We start from the raw sequence: 20,835 nt of genomic DNA on the forward strand, positions 1-20,835 counted from the left end.
ATGTCTAGATGTGATCCACCTAGGCACCTATGGTCTTTTTTTTTTTCTGGTCATGATTTATGTAAGAGAAAAGTCTCAACAATTTAAAAACTGAACCGAAATAATTTATTTTGGTTTGGTTCAATTGTGATATTTTTGAAAGTTGCCAAAATCAAACTGAATCAATTGTATATCTTTTAATATGTCAATTTATTATAGGTATTCGGAGATCTTATACACATTATAAGTTGTAATAACTATCACCAATTAAGAAATTTGTTTGTATTTTATGCTTATGTGAAATTGTAACTAAAAAATGTTTGCTCGGAGAAATTTATTGAATGGAACCTTGGTCCTAGGGGAGTTGTTGAAATTTTTATGTTTTGAAAAACGTAATATTTTGATTAAATTGAAATGTGTGCGATGTGTGGATCGATGTTTAAAAAATTAAAACTCTTTAAATGTCAGACGTTTTTATTGGTTCATTTGAATAGGTTTATCCAAATTGAATCAAACTAATAAACAATTATTTGGTTCGATTTCAATGGTGGCAGTGGTCTCAAACAAACCAAGCCGAACCGCTAAAGCTAGTTGGTTCGATATATTTTGTGTCAAATAAATTCAAATTGAATTGCACCCACTCCTAGTTTTATATGACATCTTAGTTAACCCTAGCACCAGCTTGTCCCAATAAGGTGTTCGTTTTTTCCTTTTCACAGGAGAGCGGGTGACGACTCTTATGTAATCGATCAACATGAATAAATTTCCATATTTGGTTTCTGAGGGCGGTTGACGAAAATAACCCGAAAAGTGTTACACAGCCTCCACTACGTTCATCGCAAAATCTCCTTGTATAATGAACCTGGAATCAACAAATTTCACCATGTAAAATTGGATCAGTTACACATGATACAATCATACAGATTCTCAAGAATTTTGCTCACACGAGCTTTCAGATACAAGAACGAGGGATGATATCCGTCACCGGAATTGGAAGAAAGGCCACTTTTGGGAGATTGGAACAATTCCACGCTTCGATCCGAAGATTTTTTGTTTCTGACTGGAAATGGAAGATTTACAGAATTGAATAATGCTATACCCTTCAGATCACAAACCAGTGTAAAATACGTTCCAATGGCACCGAGAAACTATGGCTTTCGTAGCCATTTGGTTTCTAGTCTGTACTCAATCGCAATCACTCTGTACAGTATGGGGAGTCCGACGAAGGGGAGTAAGGTCGAACATTCCCTCAAGAATAAGTGAATTCGCCCCAGCCAGCAGAGTCCCATATTAAATCAAACAAGGGAAATAATCAATACCCTGCTGAGCTAATTTTAGCCTTCTAGATGCTGAATAAGTTTTTTTGCCGATACAATTACAAATTCCTCACCCAGAAAAATAGGCCAAAACCACCGTAAGCAACTCTTTTTTCACCTCAGACGAAAACTCAGGCAGCTCGCACATGCGCTATTGATCAAACACTCACAGAGCTGGCTTTTCCGGATAAAACTATGTGCTTATCAACAAATTCTAACCTCACAATATTCCATTCAAAACCCTCTGATAATAATCATATTGCCTTGTTCGCCATGCGTCCAAGCTGCTGCTGATCAACGAAAGCACCAAGGATACGCATTGCTGATATAAAGCATCAAACAACACTGTTACAACAATAGCAACGAAACATAGTACACTTGAACAGCAAAATAAGAAAACAAAATCAAACCTCTTCGGTCAAATTCAAGTGAAATCTTTTCCGTAGGTTCTGTATTGTTCGTGTACCACCTTTAAAGCATGGGAAACCAGAGTCCTGGGCCAAAAACATTTTACAACAGTAGCCTGAGTAAACCAACCATCGTAAAAGGGGGCATTTTGATAAGAGATCTTCCCTACTCTTGCATGCTCATCAATGGAATACACAGGCACATTGTTGAGTTTCTCTCTTTTTTCGATGAATAACAACATTTTATTGAATTGAAACAGATACAGTACATCCAACACTGGTGAAGATATCAGCAAACAAACAGTATAACATATATGAACAAGCTAAAACAACCAAGAATCGCGAACTAACTACAGCTCTCCAAACCAATAAGGTAAAATAATAATTCCTGACTGTTGAAAATAGTGATTTCAACACACCCTTTTTCACCTCGTGCCACTGTTAATCCTGACTGTAGATTTTACTTTAATTGTTCAATCTAACGGCTACAGAACATGAGGGGTTTTGTATGAGGTGAGAAAGGGCATGAAAATCATTTCCGCTCCTGAAATTCTGAAGATGCCACATCCTCAAATTTCTTTTCATCCCATAGTTGACAAAAAGAAAAAAAAAGATCAGAGCATTGACAGCTAAATTTGGTTTACCTGCAACATCTCAACAAGAAGAATAATGCGTTCTGCATGCTTCCGACATGTAAGGAATCCTTGAATGCACAGAACCTGAAAACAGCACGAGAGCTTACCCCCAGAAAATATAATAACATCCAAAGACATATAGATGTCCCTGAAGCTGAACAAAAACAAACTAAACTTTTCTATTGTTACCTTAAAATAATCAAAAAACTCGCTAGGAACTCCCTCAGCATCAGAATCCATGACCTAGCATAATCACACTTTCAACTTAGATGGAAAAAATGATTCACCCTAGAATGTTTACAAGCAGCAAGGAAGATAATTGGACACATATGGCAACAGATTAAACAATGTAAGCATATGTCTCTTACCTCAAGAAGTTCACGTGTTAATTTGAATGGAGCACTCTCAAAATTTACACCCCCAGGCGAATTGGAGAGCATGAAACCAAAATCAATATGTATAATATGACCTTCTTCATCCATTAAGAGGTTCCCGTTGTGCCTATCCTTTATCTAGACAACAAACACATTGGTGAAAAGTTATTATATGACCTTCTTCAAGGACCAAACAAGGAGAAAAAAACTAAGGATCAAAGGTATGTGAGAAACTAAACGTGCCTAGAGTACATGCTTCTGAAAAATGAAAACAAATATCAAACATACAGTAGATAATTTAAATCTTCATTAACATTTGATATTTTCATACATATACATATGCAACATATGGCAGATTCCAGGGTTAACTTATAGTCACATCTCTTGTGCATAAATGTTTAGGAAAGAGATTATTTTATTATACTAAAGAAAATAATAATGATATTTAGGGATGACAATCTTGAGTATAACAACCAGGAACAATACATCGTCAGAAAGTCAAGTAATTTCTTAATTGCATTGTTGCTATTAAACTGTATCTCCTTGTACTAGTGACGTAAATGAGAGTTTGCTAACATGTGCATTACAGGTTAACAAGCAACCAACATGAACGATTTTAACCAGAAATGAACATGATATCATGAAGGATTTTTTAACCTGAAGCAACATGCACGTGATGAAACATAGAAACACAGAGCAATGTACATAATGCATCACATATGTACTCAAAATGTCAATTTTGAAACTAACAACTGAATTGAAGCTTAATTTCATTAGAGGTTTGCCCCTCCATGACAGAACTAACACTTAACTTGTTTGAGTTATGAATAGAGAGAGCGAGATGATAGATTTAGAGAAGGGGAAACCATACCTGCAGAAGGTAACACACTAGAGAATATCCAGCCATACTTTCAACAAAATTCCTCTGTAAAACAAATAAAATAAATAAATCAAGCCTTTCTATTCACTAAGAACAATAGATTCAGTGAAATTAACCAAATGTAACTAGGAGACATAATAAAATTGGCTCGTTGCACTACTTGAATCTGGATTCTGGACAGTTTTCCCTAGTGCACATTTTTCTTTAAATTCGTTTAGATGACCAAAATATTGATTGGGTTCATAAGTTGGTATGAGACTCGGGAATCTGGTACTCAAAAAAAGAGAACCGAGAACTCCTAAGATAAAATTTATATAAAGAGACCAAGACAGAAAACCTATTACGGAATTTTAGCCATCAAGGTATATATTGTTCTTTTCTTCCAAGACTAATCAAAATCTGATAGAATAGAAGATAATCCATGGAATTATACACAACTCACAAGTGAAAAGCACCTTCAAAACCAACTTCATTCGTATCTAACCAAATAAACATTTATGAGTATGCCAAAAGCATACTCTCATCCAGAAGTAACGATACAGAGTTTTAGAAAGGACAAGGTAAAGGTATCATAATTCAAAAACTTCAAAACGATAGCATGGCTTCAGATACTGCAGAAAGTGGCCTGAACGGATACGCATGTACTGTAAGCAGGGCAGTTGGTCAAATGACATTACAAAGATCCACTACATGATAATACCATATGACATGCTTTTGCAATTATATAGAATGCTAACTCAATATGAATCACATTCCTTATTTCAGAATATATTAATATGCTTCAACAACCAAATTGATCCAAGTCCTACAATGTCTACAAACAACCTCAATCTGGAAACTCTATATGCTCGGAACCTTCGGAATCTATTGTCAAATAATTAAATGTCATATTATTAGGAAAGGGTAGTGACTATGCTCAACTGACTGAAGAACTGATCCTCCTGTCCTTATTAAACGTCATTACTTCTACGGTTTCCAACACATAACCCTAATATCCAGAAACAGAGAAGAAGAGAGTCATCAAAGGCAATTCTCAGTTCTCAATCTTATCAAGAGTTTCCATATCCTTCCTACCTTCACCCCACCCCAGCACTTAAAAAAAATATAAAATCATACAAATAGAAAAAACAGAGTGTGCACTCCTCCATTGCAATTATAACAATTAACCATGATGAGGATATAGCTGAGCATTAGAAGACATTTTGATAAGCATCTGGTTCATGAAGTGGTAGATTACCTGAGCAAGTTTAAAACTAGGAGAATTTTCTTGGTACTTAGCAGCAAAGAAGTCTCGCAAGCTCGTGATGTTGGGATATCTACTTTTGATAGAATGAATTGAAGCCTACAACACAGTAAAGTATATTATGGATGAGGTGGTGAAGTTTTAAAATTCTTAATTCACTTAAATAGAACAAGAGAACAGAATTACCGTATCTGGAATTGTTTCAATGAGAGCTGTATAAGAAGAAGTAACTAAGACTTCATAAGGGCGCAACCAGAGAGGGAGACCAGCTTCTTGAAATATATCTGCCATCAAATCCAATGTTATAGTCTTCAACTAGTTTGAGGAGTGGGTTCAACTACTGTGAATGCAACAAGGAAATGATTTTGATAAATCTGGAAAGTAACATAACAAGTTGAATTCAGTTCAATTAATATTTCCAGCTTGTTTAATTAACTGTCTAATATGGGACCACAAGAGAGAAACAAATTTGAAACAAAAATAAAAATGAAAATATTGTGGTCGATAAAATTATTGGGGATGATGAAACAGTGAGGTTGATAAAAATAAATAAATAAATAAAAATTAATAGTGGTTTGTATTACCAAAAATATCAACATTGGTTGAACAGAAAATGAAAGTTAAATCACTCATTTAGCACATTAATTGAAGTATTAGATACAATAACATATCCACAATAAGGATGGATCTCAACTAGCTGGAATTCGGATTCCAAAATTACCTATTTCAGTCCCACAATTGAAGTGAATTAGATGTATTAGATACAATAACGGAAATAGGTAATTTTGGCTATACGGATAACATATCTATAATAAGGATGGATCTCAACTAGCCGTATAGTCATTCAGATTCCAAAATTACCTATTTCTGTATAGCAGTATATTATGGAATAGTTTTTCTCCTAGTATCTTCTTCTATTTAAAGTGCTCTTATAAGAAAATAACTAGGGCATGGGAATTCTGTTTGAAGTTGTACAGTTTGATTTGTGCCTTAAAGGCTTAAACCCAGCCCAAACATTTATGGCAGCCGACTCAGTTTAATACCAAGTAAAAACAAAGAGACAACTCTCATCCTTGATTGCACAACACAAACAAAGAGCATTTCCTGACACACACAGTGCAATCCGAGGGTTAAACTATCAAGCAGACCTAGAGGTTCAACTAGCTTTCTTCATGCAGTTTTTGACTGGTTCTCCACAAACTATAAAAGAAAGAAACAAGAGACAGAGCTCAATGTTTCCACAATGCATTTTTTTTCCCTATAGGTTTTAAGAAAGCATCTTGTTTGATCTAATCAAACCAAAGACTGAGTGGTAAGCGAGGGAGAAGGAAGAAAGAGAGATAGACAGAACTGCCTTCAACGAAACAGAAGAAAAATAATTAGAAAGACACCTACCATAAAAGTGAGAAATAAGTTGCACAGCAAGATGCTCCTGCCTACAATCATCACCACTCTTCACAATAACCTGCATGAAGTATATATGAAGCTAAATACAATACAGTACCAAGAAGTCTTTAGCATACAATTGTAGAACCGATAAATGGATAACTATGTACAGAAGAAAACCAAGGACATCCAAACATACACTTTATTTAGATAAACATAAACACCTCAAACATTCTGGAAAAGAAAAGGACAAGCGAAAAAAGAACCAAATTTAACCTTTCCACCCTTTCAAAGGGTGACCAAGTTAGTCTGACATGTATTATTTTGTTATCACAAACAGCTTAAGCTTTTCAGGTCCAATGGTAATCTAATGTGGTATTGAATCTCTGGTTAAAAAAACTCCTGGAATGAAAAATTTTATTCCCAATACCCAAATTTTCATATATAGAGTGGGGCTGCACCTATATGTTTCTCGTTGTCTGTCTCTGAATGTGCAAGATACGGCTGCAAGCCACGGCTGGTCTTAGCTCAAGATAAATTGTTGAACATTCCCTAAAAGCTTGAGCCTTTGGGGTCTGGCAGTTGTACCTGACAGCTTGAGCGGATCTTCAAGGATGTTAGGGGATTGAAACTGAAGGAGGTGTGAAAGAAGGTCCAGTTTTGGGTGGTGCTTTGGGCTTCTGTTTTTCCTGTTTTCAGGGACAAGCCTAGAAGTAGTTTTTTAGATTAAAATTCTTTTCTCTTCTACTCATGGTGGATTACTTGTCCACTTTTCTGTACAGTTTTTATTATCCAATAAAATTTCATAATAGACTAACAATTATGTTAGTTGTCAACCAGCTTCATCTGAAAAATGAGAAGATAAATTTAAGAACGTAATTTCTCAAAATTATGTTTCAAAGTAATCTCACTCAAGTGAGAAAGGGGGCTGACATAGTCACTCAGTTTCCACATTTCCTCAACTTTACTAGAAATCTAGTTCATAAGTGGGGATGGGCAAATACCCATCGGTTATTGTTGAGAATATCACGTTTAAGAATGGGAAAAATAGAACAAACTTCGGAAATCGAAAAACAAATAACCAAGATAAATAACACCAAGAATTTGCGTGGTTCGGCAATATGTGCCTACATCCACGGGACAGCAACAACAATCTTTCACTATATTAATAATGAGTACAATCAATAATCTTGCCAAATCTCTAGACCTAGGAATTGACGAAAAACCTGAGAAAAACCTAAAAGAACAAGAACAAGAAATACACTATCTCTTTTCTTTTCTCTCGCACACACTTTACAATATTTTCTCACTCTAATCCCTTGAGTGGCATACAATTTATTGTTTTGCTCCCATCTCAAAACTAGTACAATAGTCCCCTTATATAGACATAATAAAGGTCTTCTTCAATAAGGATTACTAATCCTAATTGGAATCTAGTTATGAATCCTTCTCCAATTGAGAAACTAACTCCAATTGAGAAAACAGCTCCAATTGGGAAAACAATTTAATCCTCTAAGACTATAATTCCTTATAGACGTAAGACAACTTACCATGGGTTGGAAAAAACCCAACAGTTATGGGTAACCGCAGTTATCCGACCATTTAAATTTCACGGTCACGGTTATGGGTAACCGTTTAGATAAATAAACGGTTATGGGTATAACTGTTTACCCACAAAATTTAAATGGATGGTTATGGGTATTAACAGCGGTTATAAACGGGTAACCGTTTACCCGTTTATTTTATATATGTAAAATTAACACAAACCATGTTCTCTATCGGACAAAACTTAGATCAATGCTATTGACTATAGTGCAGGTTTCTGTAGCCAATTTAATATAATTTTCCTTAACCACTTTAAATTTCATGGTCCATTATATATATTATGTTAGTACTTTACATTCTAAGTTAAATAACCCAAGAATGTTGTCTTTTAACAGTTTTCGTAACCCAAGAATACTTGGCAAATTTTATATTACCTTCATTGATAACCGTCTAAAATATCGTCAGTAAACTATTATTTCAATTATTGGAATGGTATAGGGACTTAAAAAATTAAAATGCGGAAATGTATGATGAATATACCTATAACGGTGTTTAATTGTCAGAAAAAGAAAATTATGACAAATTTTTCTTTTTTAATTTTCAAGTTGTTAAAAAAACACATAGATGGGTGAAAATGGAGTAAATGGTAAAAAATAAAGGATAAGCGGGTTAAAAAAAGATAAATGGGTAAACGGGTACTAAACAGTTACGGTTAAATGGGTACGCGGTTATGGGTATGGTTAACCATTTATAAACGGTTATGAGTATGGGTATAACCGTTTAGGCAATTACCCAACGGGTAAACGGTTATGCGGGTATGAGAGTAAACGGTTATGGATAAATAACCGCGGTTACCCGTCCGCCATAACCACTGCCCATCCATATTCATAAGTGAAAACCTTACCAACATTGTCTTGATCATACTAAGCCCTCGTTTGGCAGGTCGAATAAGTGACCAGATAGGACTAATAATATGGACTCAGTCGTTTGGCGCCATCCCGTATTAAATTGGACCAGATTAATTTAATACAATCCACTTGTTTTATACGCCATACACCCACGTAATAAAACCGTCCAAAAGGCCCGGATTATTAGTCGGGTTCTTTTTGCTCTTTCTCGCGCGAACTGGCCTCTCTCTCTCGCCTTCCTTCACCATTATCCCTGTCTCCTTCTCTCACCGGCTTTCTTCTCCCTGTTTTCTTCTCTCGCCAGCTCTGTTCTCTCTTTATCTTCGCTCTCTGTCTGATAATTGGAGACGCCACAAAGACAGAAAGACCAGTCGCACCGACCATTGCTTCTCTCTCATCTCACAACATCCGAATCATTAGTTTGTGATATTTGGGAGATTTGGTCATCTGGGAGTTTGAACTTAAGTGGGATTTAGGTCAGCTTTTTGCTGCTTTTTGTGATTGGGGTATTTTTCAACTGGGTTTTAGAATGTTGACTGGGACTCGATGATAGGGTTTGAAGATTAGGAAAGATTTCATCTGGGCAATGTTCATTTGAAATTAAGTTTTGTTCTACTTTTGGGTGCTTTTTTATTTGATTCTAATTTTGGGGGTTTTGTTCTAAATTTTCTGAGTAGTTGAGGGTGGCGCTGACACTGCTTTTGCATGGCCGACGAGTTGTCGACTGTTGGATTGGGAAAAGGCTTGTTGTTGTCGTAAGCGGTGGCGATGGCTGTATTTTGAAGATAATATTTGAGAAATATTTGGGTTTTTTTAGATATAGTAACATTTTTTTTTTATAGTACTATGATATATCCGGTACTATACCAAACACAAGATAAATAATACGGTCATTAGTCCAATATTGCACCAAACGGCCGACTAATTTAGTTAGTACTATCTGACGACTATTTATCCTCGACAGAAATAGTTAGTACAGTCTGAGCTGCCAAACTAGGCCTAAGTTCTTTTTATAAGGAAACGATTATATTAAAAGAGGAAAGAAGCAGAAACAACAAGGAGAGGGGAAATACTCACGGAGCACAAGTCCCAACCAGGTAACTTTCCATGAATTGAAGCTTTTCTTATTCTCTCCTTCTTTACCTCCCAAAGTTCGCCAGACAAGGCATTGCTGGCCTTGGGAATACCGCCATTAGCCTGGTCAAAATTTTGAATGTTGTCAGATAATATAATTAAGCATCTCCATGATATAACTCTCAACACAATTGCAAATTATAGATATTGTCACCATTGGCTGTGTATCCGATGAATCCTGACCAGCCCCTTTCAGAGGAAGTCCAGGAGGTGCTTCTCCTTTCGCTGCAGCAGCCTGAAGAAAGTTAAATTTTATGAACAGAGCTAGGAATAATTAGAATATATATTCAAGAATACATAAAAGAATCCAAAAATTATACAGATAAACACGTTATTTCAGAAAGCATCAATCTTATTTGTTTAACTTAAGGCTTCAATGCCATTACAATTAACCTGTGCATGAATAAGCACCTATGCTACTGCAATGTCAATTTATGAGGCAAGAAATAAATCCGTGCACAAGAGAAGGGAATCAGGTTTGTCTCTCAAGTTGAACAAGAAAAACAGGAAATAGCTTTCCATTTTGCAAAGTGATTCATTAAGTATAATACTGATATGATTTCTTCTCTAATAAAACTCTTATACAGGAATGTCTAAGGTGCCGGATTAAGGTCCTGGTCCGTAAGCATTCTTAAAAAAGAAATAAATCAACAACTCTTATACAAGAACAAGTTTCTCAACTGTCTGAATAAAATGTTAGATTATAGAGTAAGCAAGATCATCTCAACAGTATTTCACCTCATTATAAAATGGTCAATGTTCAGACAATCTAGAATGTGATGTGGTTAGACAACCAACAAAACTACAGAGTCAGAAAAGAAAGCACCTGATCAATGTTCCAAACACAGAGTTTGACCATATAATATATTAGAATGACTGGGAGGAGAAAATTGCCCCAAAGAAATGACTATCTCTCTGTGTGTTTTGTGTGTGTGAATAATCAAACTTAGAAAAAAACCAGTTCACCAAAACAAATTTGGGTGTGTGTGTGTGTGTGTGTTTATCAGTCTATTGATATTGGTGAATAAAAAAACTTAGAGAAAAAACAGTCCATCAAGAAAAATATTAAAACCATGGGATTTGATGCTGAAGACAAGAAAAGAGTACTATATGTAAGAAATGAGACAAGCATATGCACACTGGAACCAGTTACATCAAATTTGGAGGATATTAGGACAAAAAAGATAAGCAAGGTTTCATTCAAACATCAATAAATGCCAAATTAACATCAATTGGTGACGAAGACCTAACAAAGCCCACCTTTACTTCCTCTATAGCCACTGTACTTGGTACACGACGGTGTTCCTTCCGCCGAAGGGGGCCTTGATCCTCAATGTCCTCCATTCTAACACCAGGGTCTGCTGTAAGCACCACCCTTACCCACTCCAAATCACTCCCTTGTGCACAAGTCGCAGCCTCTCCACGTTGATAACTCCTTGATATATTCTCTGTTTTTACTGTATGACTATGCAATTTATTCTCCACAGATATTTTTACAGTAACAAACTTCACTTTCGCCTCAGAGGTATATGACATCGCCTGGTCAATTGCTTGAGCAGTAGAACTCGACATCCTATCATTACTGTTGCGATAGACCTCCTGGACAGTCCACAAAGGATATGCCCACGGAGGCGGTCTTGGCAGAAGTGCATCCCCATTTGCTAAAGGAATTCCTCCTCGAGAAAGCTTTTGAGAACCAGATGCATCCCTTGCATTGCTTAAACAGTTTTCACAAAACAAAAGAAATTGAATGTATTTCAGCTTAAAACAATTACCAGGGAATTTCAATTATTAAACATTGTTGTGGGGGGGGGGGGGGGGGCGGTGTGGTGTTGGGTTTGATTAGACCATAGTGAACTGGAGAAATTAAGCAACTGCAAGCATACCCAGGAATTTCACTTTTCAGGACTTCAACGCAGATGAGATACGGTGCCTTTTCCCTAGAATTCAAAAGAACAGCTTCATCTTCCGGTATATAAACCACACGATACATCCCCTTCCCCATTGGAAAGCAAACTCCTAATATTATCATCAGCAATATTCAATTAAGAGTATGGAGATAATTGTTAATACAGATGCCCTACAAGCATAAGACCGTAGAATTTCGCTTAACTAAAAGGGTTAAACAATATTCAGAATAGTAGGAATTCCGTCTAATTTCTACGTCTTAGTTTCATTGGATTCCTTTTCAAATAACATTATACCTAGATTCTCATGGAATCAAGACTTTCACATTAAAATAAAAGATTATGCACAAGGCAGACCACATGAATGCGCACATAGTAGTAACACCTTCCATGAACATAATTTTGGGAGGGAAAAGGTGAAACAAAAGAAAACAAGATCAATTTATGCTACATGATTCTCAGACAAAAAAAGCATGGCCACATTTTCCAAAGTGTCATGCAGAACAAAGACAAAACAAATCTCAAATCTACGAAAATGATCCCTTCCAAGTATGGCATTCTGTAACATTTCTAATATCTTTGAAATAATATTTTTTGGAACTAATATTATGATATGTATACATATTCCATACCGTTCAGAAATCGAATTTATGGAATTTAGAAAAACATTTCCGCAATCTTTTCAATTTCCCAAACATACTTGGGTAAACTTAACACAATGGGCCCAGAAATGTTGACTAAGAATTACCTCCACTACTTTGAGCCTCAGCAACGTGCAAATTGATCTCTGCAAGTGACTAGATATGCAAGAATAACAAACACATGTCAGACAAAAGATTAAAAATAACAAAACATGCACGTTTATTTGTGATATGAGATAAAACGTTAAGACTCCTTGTATTAGGTTTGTTAGGTTCCTTGTAACAGTTAGTATGGAGCTAACTATTAATACAATGAATATGGAATAGCTAGAGATATTGGATTGACTTGAAATTTTACACGTATGGTAAGCATGATTTGAGCATTAATCAACGGAAGGATTGATGGAAAATGAAAAGTTAAAAGATAGTAAATAGTTTTGCATGTGTCAATTAGCCATGCCCCTATATGCTGTGTGTGCTGAGTAACTGTAAATGATAAGCCAGATGACCATCAACCTCACGAAGAGCACTCTTGCGATCCTCAATTGGAAATATATCCACTAAGCCATAAGATGTCTCACATAGTGACTGCACAAAGTCCAGCGACTCATGATAAGCCCCTTTACGGTATTGGGATGCTGTAGCATTTGGAAGTGGGGGTTTAGCACTTGACTTTTCATTTTGTTGCTTTGGAGAACCAGGGCATTTCTGTCAAAACATAATAACAGTGAATAAATCAAATAAGTTATGCATCTCTTTGAAATGAACTTTAACCACAGTGAATACAATAGAATGTAACTGTATTGCCTATAATTCCCTCATCTTGCAAATGAGTGTAGACTAAGAGGCCAAGAGCTCAAACCGTGCCATGATATGTTGGCAAGATTAGATGTATCATTATGTCAATGCATCACTCAATATCACAACACAAAATATAAAACAAACATAAGGTAGTATTAACCGCTCTTCTGCTACTGAAGTTGGGGAAATCAACTTCTCTTTCACCAGTCAAACTAGGGGAAAAACTGCAATATGACCCTACCCAGTCAAAATTCAAATTTGAACACCTCTACCGTTCGTACATTATGTTCGATATACATGTTTTGAAATTTTAACTTACAATGGAGATCAGATGACCGGTTTAAGTTAATTTCACAAAAATGGTATTACAAGGTTCATATAAAAATATTTATATACATTATTACAAGGTTTATATATTAAAAAAAATTAAGCTTTTAAAAAAACCTAAAACTAAATATAAGAATAAACACTGAAATCTTTATGCGTTTGCACATATGTATATATCAAAACTACACTACAGATGAATGTAAATATCAAATCTACAAAATCAGTGTTTCCTAACTTCATCACGAACGTGTTTGGTACTCCATGCCATGCCAGCCTAATTATTTACTGATTAACTCCTACATACCCACCCAATAAACAAAGAAACCCATTATCGACTAGCACAAAAACCCATAACGTCAGCAACTGCAACGTATGCACGAGATCGGAGAGTTCAGTGGCCATCTAGAACTACATTGCCAGTGGCAATGCCTATATGACCAAAAGTAATGTTCTAATGTTTCTAACTTTCAAGAAAAACTAATTACTAAAACATAAAAATCATAAACTAGATCATACTGGATTACATACACCGACCCCAAGCCAACAAGGCTCCCCACTTTGCAAGGGCACGCGGGGGGTAATGTCTATCGTACATAGCCTTACCCTTGCTTTTTTGCAAAGAGGCTGTTTCAACAACTCAAACCCATGACCCTTCGGTCACAAAGGAGCAACCTTTCCATTGAGCCAAGGCTCGCCCTTACTGGATATGTTCACCATTGAAAGAAAAATTTGTAATGTAATTCAAGAATTTGACAATTGAGGGAATTTCACACAAAGCAGCTAGCATTTTCAAGAGCTAATTATTACATATTTCAGCTCATAACACCGAATCTAAAAAAAAACTGAAGGAAAACGTTATTTAATTAAAAAAAAATTAATGTATAGAAAACAACAATCCTTTACAATTTGTGGGAGTAGTGGCTACTAGGCTCTTGTTCTTTCTGTACTGTTCTCTTTATTAGTGGTCTTCCTGACAACTTTGTTTCATTGTCTTTCTTTCAATAAAATAGTCTCCTTCTCAAGAACGAAAGAAAAAAAAATGAAAAAAAAGCACAAACTGCAAAGCCATACTCCCACTAACAGCAAAGCAACGATAGATAAGTAGATATGGCTTACCCCTTTGTGTTTTCTTGAACCAAATAGCTCTGAGTCTTCAACTGAACGATCACGGTCTCTAAACAATTTGCGAAAAAAGTTCTCAGTCCCTGGACTACTTTCTAGCAAGCCACCTGTACTGCCGTTTTCATTTGCAACAGTACTTTTTGCATCTTCAGGGTGCACACGGAACAATCTTCGAAACAATGGAAGGTCAGAAGGCTCTTCTTCGTCTCCATTGGCACTCCCTTCCTCGATTTTATCATTCCCACCTTTCTTGTCATCAAACTTATCTCTGAAAATTTTTCGGAAGAACCCCTCTTTTTCATCATCTTCAGCAGATTTCAAACCTTTTTCTTCAGAGTATGGTGCATCATCATCTTTATTCTTATCAATCCGGTCCTTTTTGTCCTCAAACTTCTCTTTGAAAAACTTCCGAAAGAACCCTTCTTTTTCTTCATCTTTTACTAATTTAGAGATTGATTTATCATCAGAATCACTCTTCCTATCATGAAACAATCTCTTAAAAAAACCCTCTGAGCTTGCTGTCAATTCCTCATCGTCACCTTTACTATCCCTCGATAGCCTCTTAAAGAAGCCATCCTTCTCTGCATCATCATCATCCTTCTCTGAGGACTTTCTAAAAAGCAAAGAATCTCTAATCTTAGAACCTGTCTCGTCATCACCTCTATTGTCTCTTAAAAGCCTCTTAAAGAATCCATCTTTTTCAGAGTCATCGTCACCTTTCTCCATTGACTTCCTAAAGAGCAATGCATCCCGAACCTTCGGCCCCGGTATGAATTTTTTAAAAATTTTGTTCTCATCGGGAGATAATTGACCACCATCCTCTTGCAAATTGTTTACCGATGAAGGCGAGAAAGAAAACGACCTCTGGGCAGGTGGTGAAGACGTTAGCGACAACAATTTCTGTTTTGATGACAATATTCTATTCAATACCTGGTTCTTGCTCCCAGGGCTAGCTGACTCATTTTGAGGACGTACCAAAGGCGGCCACTCACCCATCAAAGTGGCCGCAATCTGACACTTCTCCTGAATTCTACTAATTCCTTCATTATCATCTGAGTCTTCAAGCTCTGCCAATAAAAACCAATGCACCTTCTGAGCTATCTTAAGCGACTTAGAACACATATCAATAACAAACTTATCCAAAGACGGGCTAGGCTTGTGCACTGACATGTAACATATCTGAAACAAGTAGCTCTCAATTCCAGATAAGGGAAGAGTGTACATTCGATTACAGAGGTAGTCGCGCACCCCCGCATGGTCATGCTTGTACAGGTAGCTAACAGCGATCCACTCGCAGAAAAATGCTGAGTCAAAGAATCGGATGAGCCACCCATTCTCACTGGTGTCACTCGACAGGTTCGTCCGAGAGGTGATCTCTCGGGGCGACTCTCCCTGAACTTTTGAGGACCCAAGGCGGAATTTTAAAATGGTGCCATCCATTCACATTCACTTTTTTTTAAGATAAAGAAATATGGTAATTACCTACAAAAATTCAAACAAAAACGGCCTCAAACTATATATACCTGAAAAAAGTAAATAGAAAAGAATATTAAGTTCAAATTATCCAACTAATAAACCGTACATAGTACACCTGCTAGATCACAATTATAAATTACAATGTAATTCCATTCAAATTAACCATCAAATTTGTACTGTATCGAACTCATAAATGAGAAATGAAACAGGTATTGCATATTCAATAATTTGATTAGCTACTGCATACAACAGTAAATTGTTTAGCATTGAATTCAGCAACACTACGAAACTATTCGATAATTTGCAGTACTGGGTTTAAGTGAAAATCCTACACACTAAACTAATGTGTTTGATAACAAGATCAATTCTTTGGCATTCATTTGCCCTACAGGGAACCCTAGAATACTACAATAGTCAAATTCTCCAACCCAATCAGTACATTCTACGATCAAACCTTCAACATATCAGCGATTCGAGATGGGTTACTAATATCGAATAGGTGAAACAATGCATACCCAAAAAGCAACAGAAGAAGAAGAAGAAGAATCTGAGCAAATTTTACCTTTCAATCAGAAGCCCAAAATTGCTATATTTCCTCAGAAATTTCGGCAGCGGGAAGTCGAATAGTTGAGAGTAAGGGAGTGGAAATTGAATCAGAAGAAGAAAAGGGGAGTCTTGATTGCTTGATTGCTCCGGAAAATTAAAATTGATGAATGATGAACCTCAATGGACTCGAGAGAGAGAACCCGAGAGACGAGAGAACGTCACAAATGTTGGGGGTTTCTTATTCTTTTATTTTATTTTTATTTTTAATTTGTTTATATTAATAATTGTTTTCGGATACATGGGTTTGAGCACACAAAGTTGGGCCTTCTTGAATTGGGTTGGTGTAAGGGTTGGTTTGGTATTGTTGTGTTTTCAAAAAAAAATTTTTTTTTTTGTGCTGTGAGAATAAGCAATTGTGAAATAAAATAGTAAAGTGTTTGATAAACTTTTTTGTAAAAGTGTTTTTGAAAAAAAAATACAGTATTATAATGTTTGGTAAACTTTTTTGTAAAAGTGTTTTTGAAAAAAAATACAGTATTATAATGTTTGGTAAACTTTTATGTAAAACAGATGTGGAAAAAAGCTGGTTTTTTAAAGCTAGATTTTGCAACTTCTTGTTTTTGGCTTTTTCACCCAAAACTGTAAAAAAAAACTGAAGTTGAATGTTTACCAAACACAAAAACAGCTCCTAGCTTTTTTTTTATACCAATTTTTTTTCAGAATCACATCAGTACCAAACCAGGTCTAACTCATATTTTTCCTTCTTTCTAGTCTCGCATTCCTGCTCCTGAACTTGTACGGTCAATACGATAAGGTGATAAGATCGTTATGTGGCTAGCGATGATGCCAATGTCACGAGCAAGAAGGGTGGAATTCCATTCATGTAATTATATTCAAGTGCTATGATGCGTTGCTTTTTAATGAAGTACGAGCTCAGGATACGGTATCTATAACTCTTGGACGATACAGTGCAAACCAACAAAGACCTAATGAGAAGTTTGAGTAAGATTTCTAATACAGCATCCTCATAAAAACAGTTGAGTTTCCTTTTAGGTTTTGGGGGTTATGCCGCATGATGGTAATTAGGCCGCATTTCTTTTTTCAAAGATGGTGCCTTAGTTATGTTCACATTTGCATAATGATAGTTTTCTGCTATCCTATATGTATAATAGTTATAGCTGACAAATAAGAATGAAGAACGAAAAGACTAATTTGCCTCTAAATTTGACGGAATAGTAGATGGAATCTAACGGTGAGGGGAAAATGGCTAATTTTCAAAAGTTTAAGTCCTTAATGGGGGTCACAATTTGTCCTTCGAAATATTTGCCAATCGTACTTACTTTAGAAATAAGAAAAAAAGTAATTGATCAACGCGTGAAACTCAGCAACCTAACCTGTGAAGACATAAATTAACTGCATCTAATAGGAGAAGGACACGTGGACTTTAATCTCACTATGACAGTTTTACCCTTCACGTTGTGAGCAAACTACATAATATCTCAAGGGACCGAGGCATCTACCTCTCTTGTAGGTACGAGGCATTCGGTTGCCATAAGCCCATTATGCTCATGGTGTCCTACCACCAAGCCATACCAAACCCAAGTTGGTCGAAAGCAGACTTTTTCATAGTCTCCTATTTGGGTATCCGGCTCTCTTACACTCCAACCAACTAGAGACCTTTGGAACTACTAGTAAGTTGCCGTGGAGACTAGTATGCACCATCACTAACATAACATAGTTGTTTGCCTAGTACGGTCTGCAACCTTCCCTTCCAAACTGCTTTTCTGACGTAAGCCTCAAAGGCCCTTTGGTGACCTACTTTTTTAGGTGTTCATCAGTTAAGCTTATATATATTTATAATTTTGTAGGTGTGATTTCATCAATCTAACCTTGTTTGGAACTTGCATACACACAACCACCTTAGAATGGCTTGTATGCGCCGGTAAAAGAATATTTTATTAAACACCAAAATAACATACAAGCTAACCAAGGCCCAAAGACTACATATTAATAAACAAAAATAGCCCTAAACACTAGAAAACACAAAATTAGCCCAAAAACAGTTAGGCCCAAACTTTACACCAAGCTTTCGAAACCAAAGGCATCCACATCTTACTCCATCAGTCCAGTTCTAGTCCATCCATTAGATTCCTTATCCACCGCCTCAACAGACGCCACATCCAACTCCGATTTGCTATCTGAACACAACCATGAGTTAGGGATAGTCGACAACTAAAAGAGAGAAGCTAACTATCAGTATGAAGCTCGTGGAAACCCACAAACAACACTGTTGGAATTGGCAGACGATAAGGACAAAGTGATGGTATTGTAAACACCTGAGCCGGTTGATACACCAGAACTCTACGCACAATCTTTAGTAGGATTCATGGCTGAAGATCAGAGCAAGGAAGAATAATACCCTTGGGGATAGAGGAATAGAAGAGATTGGAGCAGAAATTTGGGAGAAAAGCAATAGAAGCAAGGAAAACAAAAGAGAAAGAAAGCAAGAAGGCAACGACAATTGACCCCGTTGGAAGCTAGGGCCGATGCCACCGGGTTTTCTTGGGTTTGAAAGCCTCACACAAGAAGTGAGAATCATTTTCTTAGGAAAAATGAGTTTAATAATGTCAACCCGAGCCTATTAGGTGGTCCTTTCATTAACTTCATCAATTTTCTGTTAAGTTTACAAGGTAAAATAGGTATTTTTATCCAAAAACGAACAAGAAAAAAAATATAACATAATAAATATAAAAAATAAAACAATCAGAAGCTTTTTTTAATCTCTACCATTACAAATTAATTGAATTTTTTTTTATTTCATATACAAAAGCAAATTATTATTATTTTAAAAGAAGAGCTTGGCTCTTTAAAGTTAATGAGGAGTTCCTCAAAATACTTTGGGTCTATTAATAGAATTTCATGCTTATAATCGGAACTATTCATATTTGCAAAAATCAATTAAAATTAAGATCGTTTAGTCAATACTTAAGGAGTTCCGATCATAAAAACGAGGTTATGTGAAAATATGTTGGAAATTATATATTATAATTAATATTATAATATTTAATTTTTATATGAATGAAAAATAAAAGTCATGTGTTGTAGTTGAATTCAAATTTATGAGTTGCGTCTATTTGTTGAAACTTTAGGCAACGGTCACAATGTTTCAAAAGGGGGTGGCTTGAGTTCTGTATAAACTCAAACATCCCACATATCTAATGGATCGAAGAAAAGAGTTTTCTCCAATGTCTTTTATTTTTTGTTACTCAAACTCCGAGTCATGTTTTGAGGGTACGAAATATATGAAGTTTGCCAGAGTCCGAAAATTAAAGTTGGATTATAGATTGTTGAATCATAGGAGATGAACACCTACCGAACTACAAGTACAAGAGTAGGGGTAAAATTCTGTCTTTAGAACATTGCATTTTATGCAAACCTCAATCTCTAAGTTTGTTAGTATTTCTAACTTTCTTTCCAGTTATTTATATTAATCTTATATATAATTGATGTTGTGAATTTCTTTATGATTATTATTATTAGAATTCTTGTGTTATTTCCATATTTTCTATTATTGCTCTAACATGTCACAATGTACTCTAAGAAGGAATTCATCCTCAATTCTTGAGATGCCTAGTCCTTCTCTTTCAAAAATTCATTTTCTTATTTTTTGATGAAATTCTTTTTTTGTTTCAACTTAACAAAAAAACTTGACAGAGTTAATGTCACATCCCGGCCCGGGTGGGACCACTTTCCGGGCCCGACTCCACTACCGTAGCACGATATTGTCCGCTTTGGGCTTACCATTCCCTCACGGTTTTGTTTTTGGGAACTCACAAGCAACTTCCTAGTGGGTCACCCATCATGAGATTGCTCTAGTCCCTTTCTCGCTTAACTTCAAAGTTCCTACGGAACCCGAAACTAGTGAGCTCCCAAAAGGCCTCGTGCTAGGTAGGGATGAGAATATACATATAATGATCACTCCCCTGGGCGATGTGGGATGTCACAATCCATCCCCTTTAGGGGTCCAACGTCCTCGTCTGCACATCCCGGCCAGGGTTAGGCTCTGATACCAAATTGTCACATCCCTGTCCGGGTGGGACCACTTCTCGGGCCCGACTCCACTACCGTAGCACGATATTGTCCGCTTTGGGCTTACCATTCCCTCACGGTTTTGTTTTTGGGAACTCACGAGCAACTTCCCAGTGGGT

At 36.3% G+C, this 20,835-nt stretch overlaps 1 protein-coding gene across 6 annotated transcripts; it reads right to left on the reverse strand.

The window, feature by feature from the left end:
* Positions 1 to 811: 811 nt before the first annotated feature.
* LOC137707546 (phosphatidylinositol 4-kinase beta 1) lies at positions 812 to 16,903 on the reverse strand. 6 transcript variants are annotated; one of them, XM_088689028.1, is made up of 18 exons: positions 16,644 to 16,859; positions 16,088 to 16,128; positions 14,600 to 16,002; positions 12,872 to 13,063; positions 12,463 to 12,511; positions 11,694 to 11,826; positions 11,068 to 11,524; positions 9,962 to 10,042; positions 9,751 to 9,870; positions 6,230 to 6,299; positions 5,021 to 5,118; positions 4,829 to 4,933; positions 3,583 to 3,636; positions 2,706 to 2,849; positions 2,527 to 2,580; positions 2,347 to 2,421; positions 1,706 to 1,789; positions 812 to 1,617 (listed from the first exon to the last, which is right to left on the reverse strand). In XM_088689028.1, the coding sequence occupies exons 3-18, from the start codon at positions 15,827 to 15,829 to the stop codon at positions 1,516 to 1,518; spliced, it is 3,048 nt and encodes a 1,015-aa protein (XP_088545154.1). In that variant the 5' UTR covers positions 15,830 to 16,002; positions 16,088 to 16,128; positions 16,644 to 16,859; the 3' UTR covers positions 812 to 1,515. The 6 variants fall into 6 exon arrangements, with proteins under 6 accessions (XP_088545154.1, XP_088545155.1, XP_088545156.1 ...); XM_088689029.1 differs by having other exon boundaries at positions 14,600 to 15,672; positions 15,774 to 16,128; positions 16,644 to 16,847; XM_088689030.1 differs by lacking the exon at positions 16,088 to 16,128 and having other exon boundaries at positions 14,600 to 15,672; positions 15,774 to 16,087; positions 16,644 to 16,836.
* Between the last annotated feature and the right edge of the window lie 3,932 nt (positions 16,904 to 20,835).

The sequence above is a fragment of the Pyrus communis genome, chromosome 17 (assembly GCF_041283825.1).
Source record: "Pyrus communis isolate YQ-2024b chromosome 17, ASM4128382v1, whole genome shotgun sequence".
NCBI classification, from domain to species: Eukaryota; Viridiplantae; Streptophyta; class Magnoliopsida; order Rosales; family Rosaceae; genus Pyrus; species Pyrus communis.

Bases quoted from the DNA above. Each gene is read 5' to 3' on its own strand.
- LOC137707546 (XM_068446434.2), bottom strand. From the start codon at position 16,045: ATGGATGGCACCATTTTAAAATTCCGCCTTGGGTCCTCAAAAGTTCAG. The intron at 11,827-12,462 runs GTAATTCTTAGT...TGATAATATTAG, and splicing joins TGAGGCTCAAAGTAGTGGAG to GAGTTTGCTTTCCAATGGGG. The intron at 2,581-2,705 runs GTAAGAGACATA...TGATTATGCTAG, and splicing joins TAACACGTGAACTTCTTGAG to GTCATGGATTCTGATGCTGA.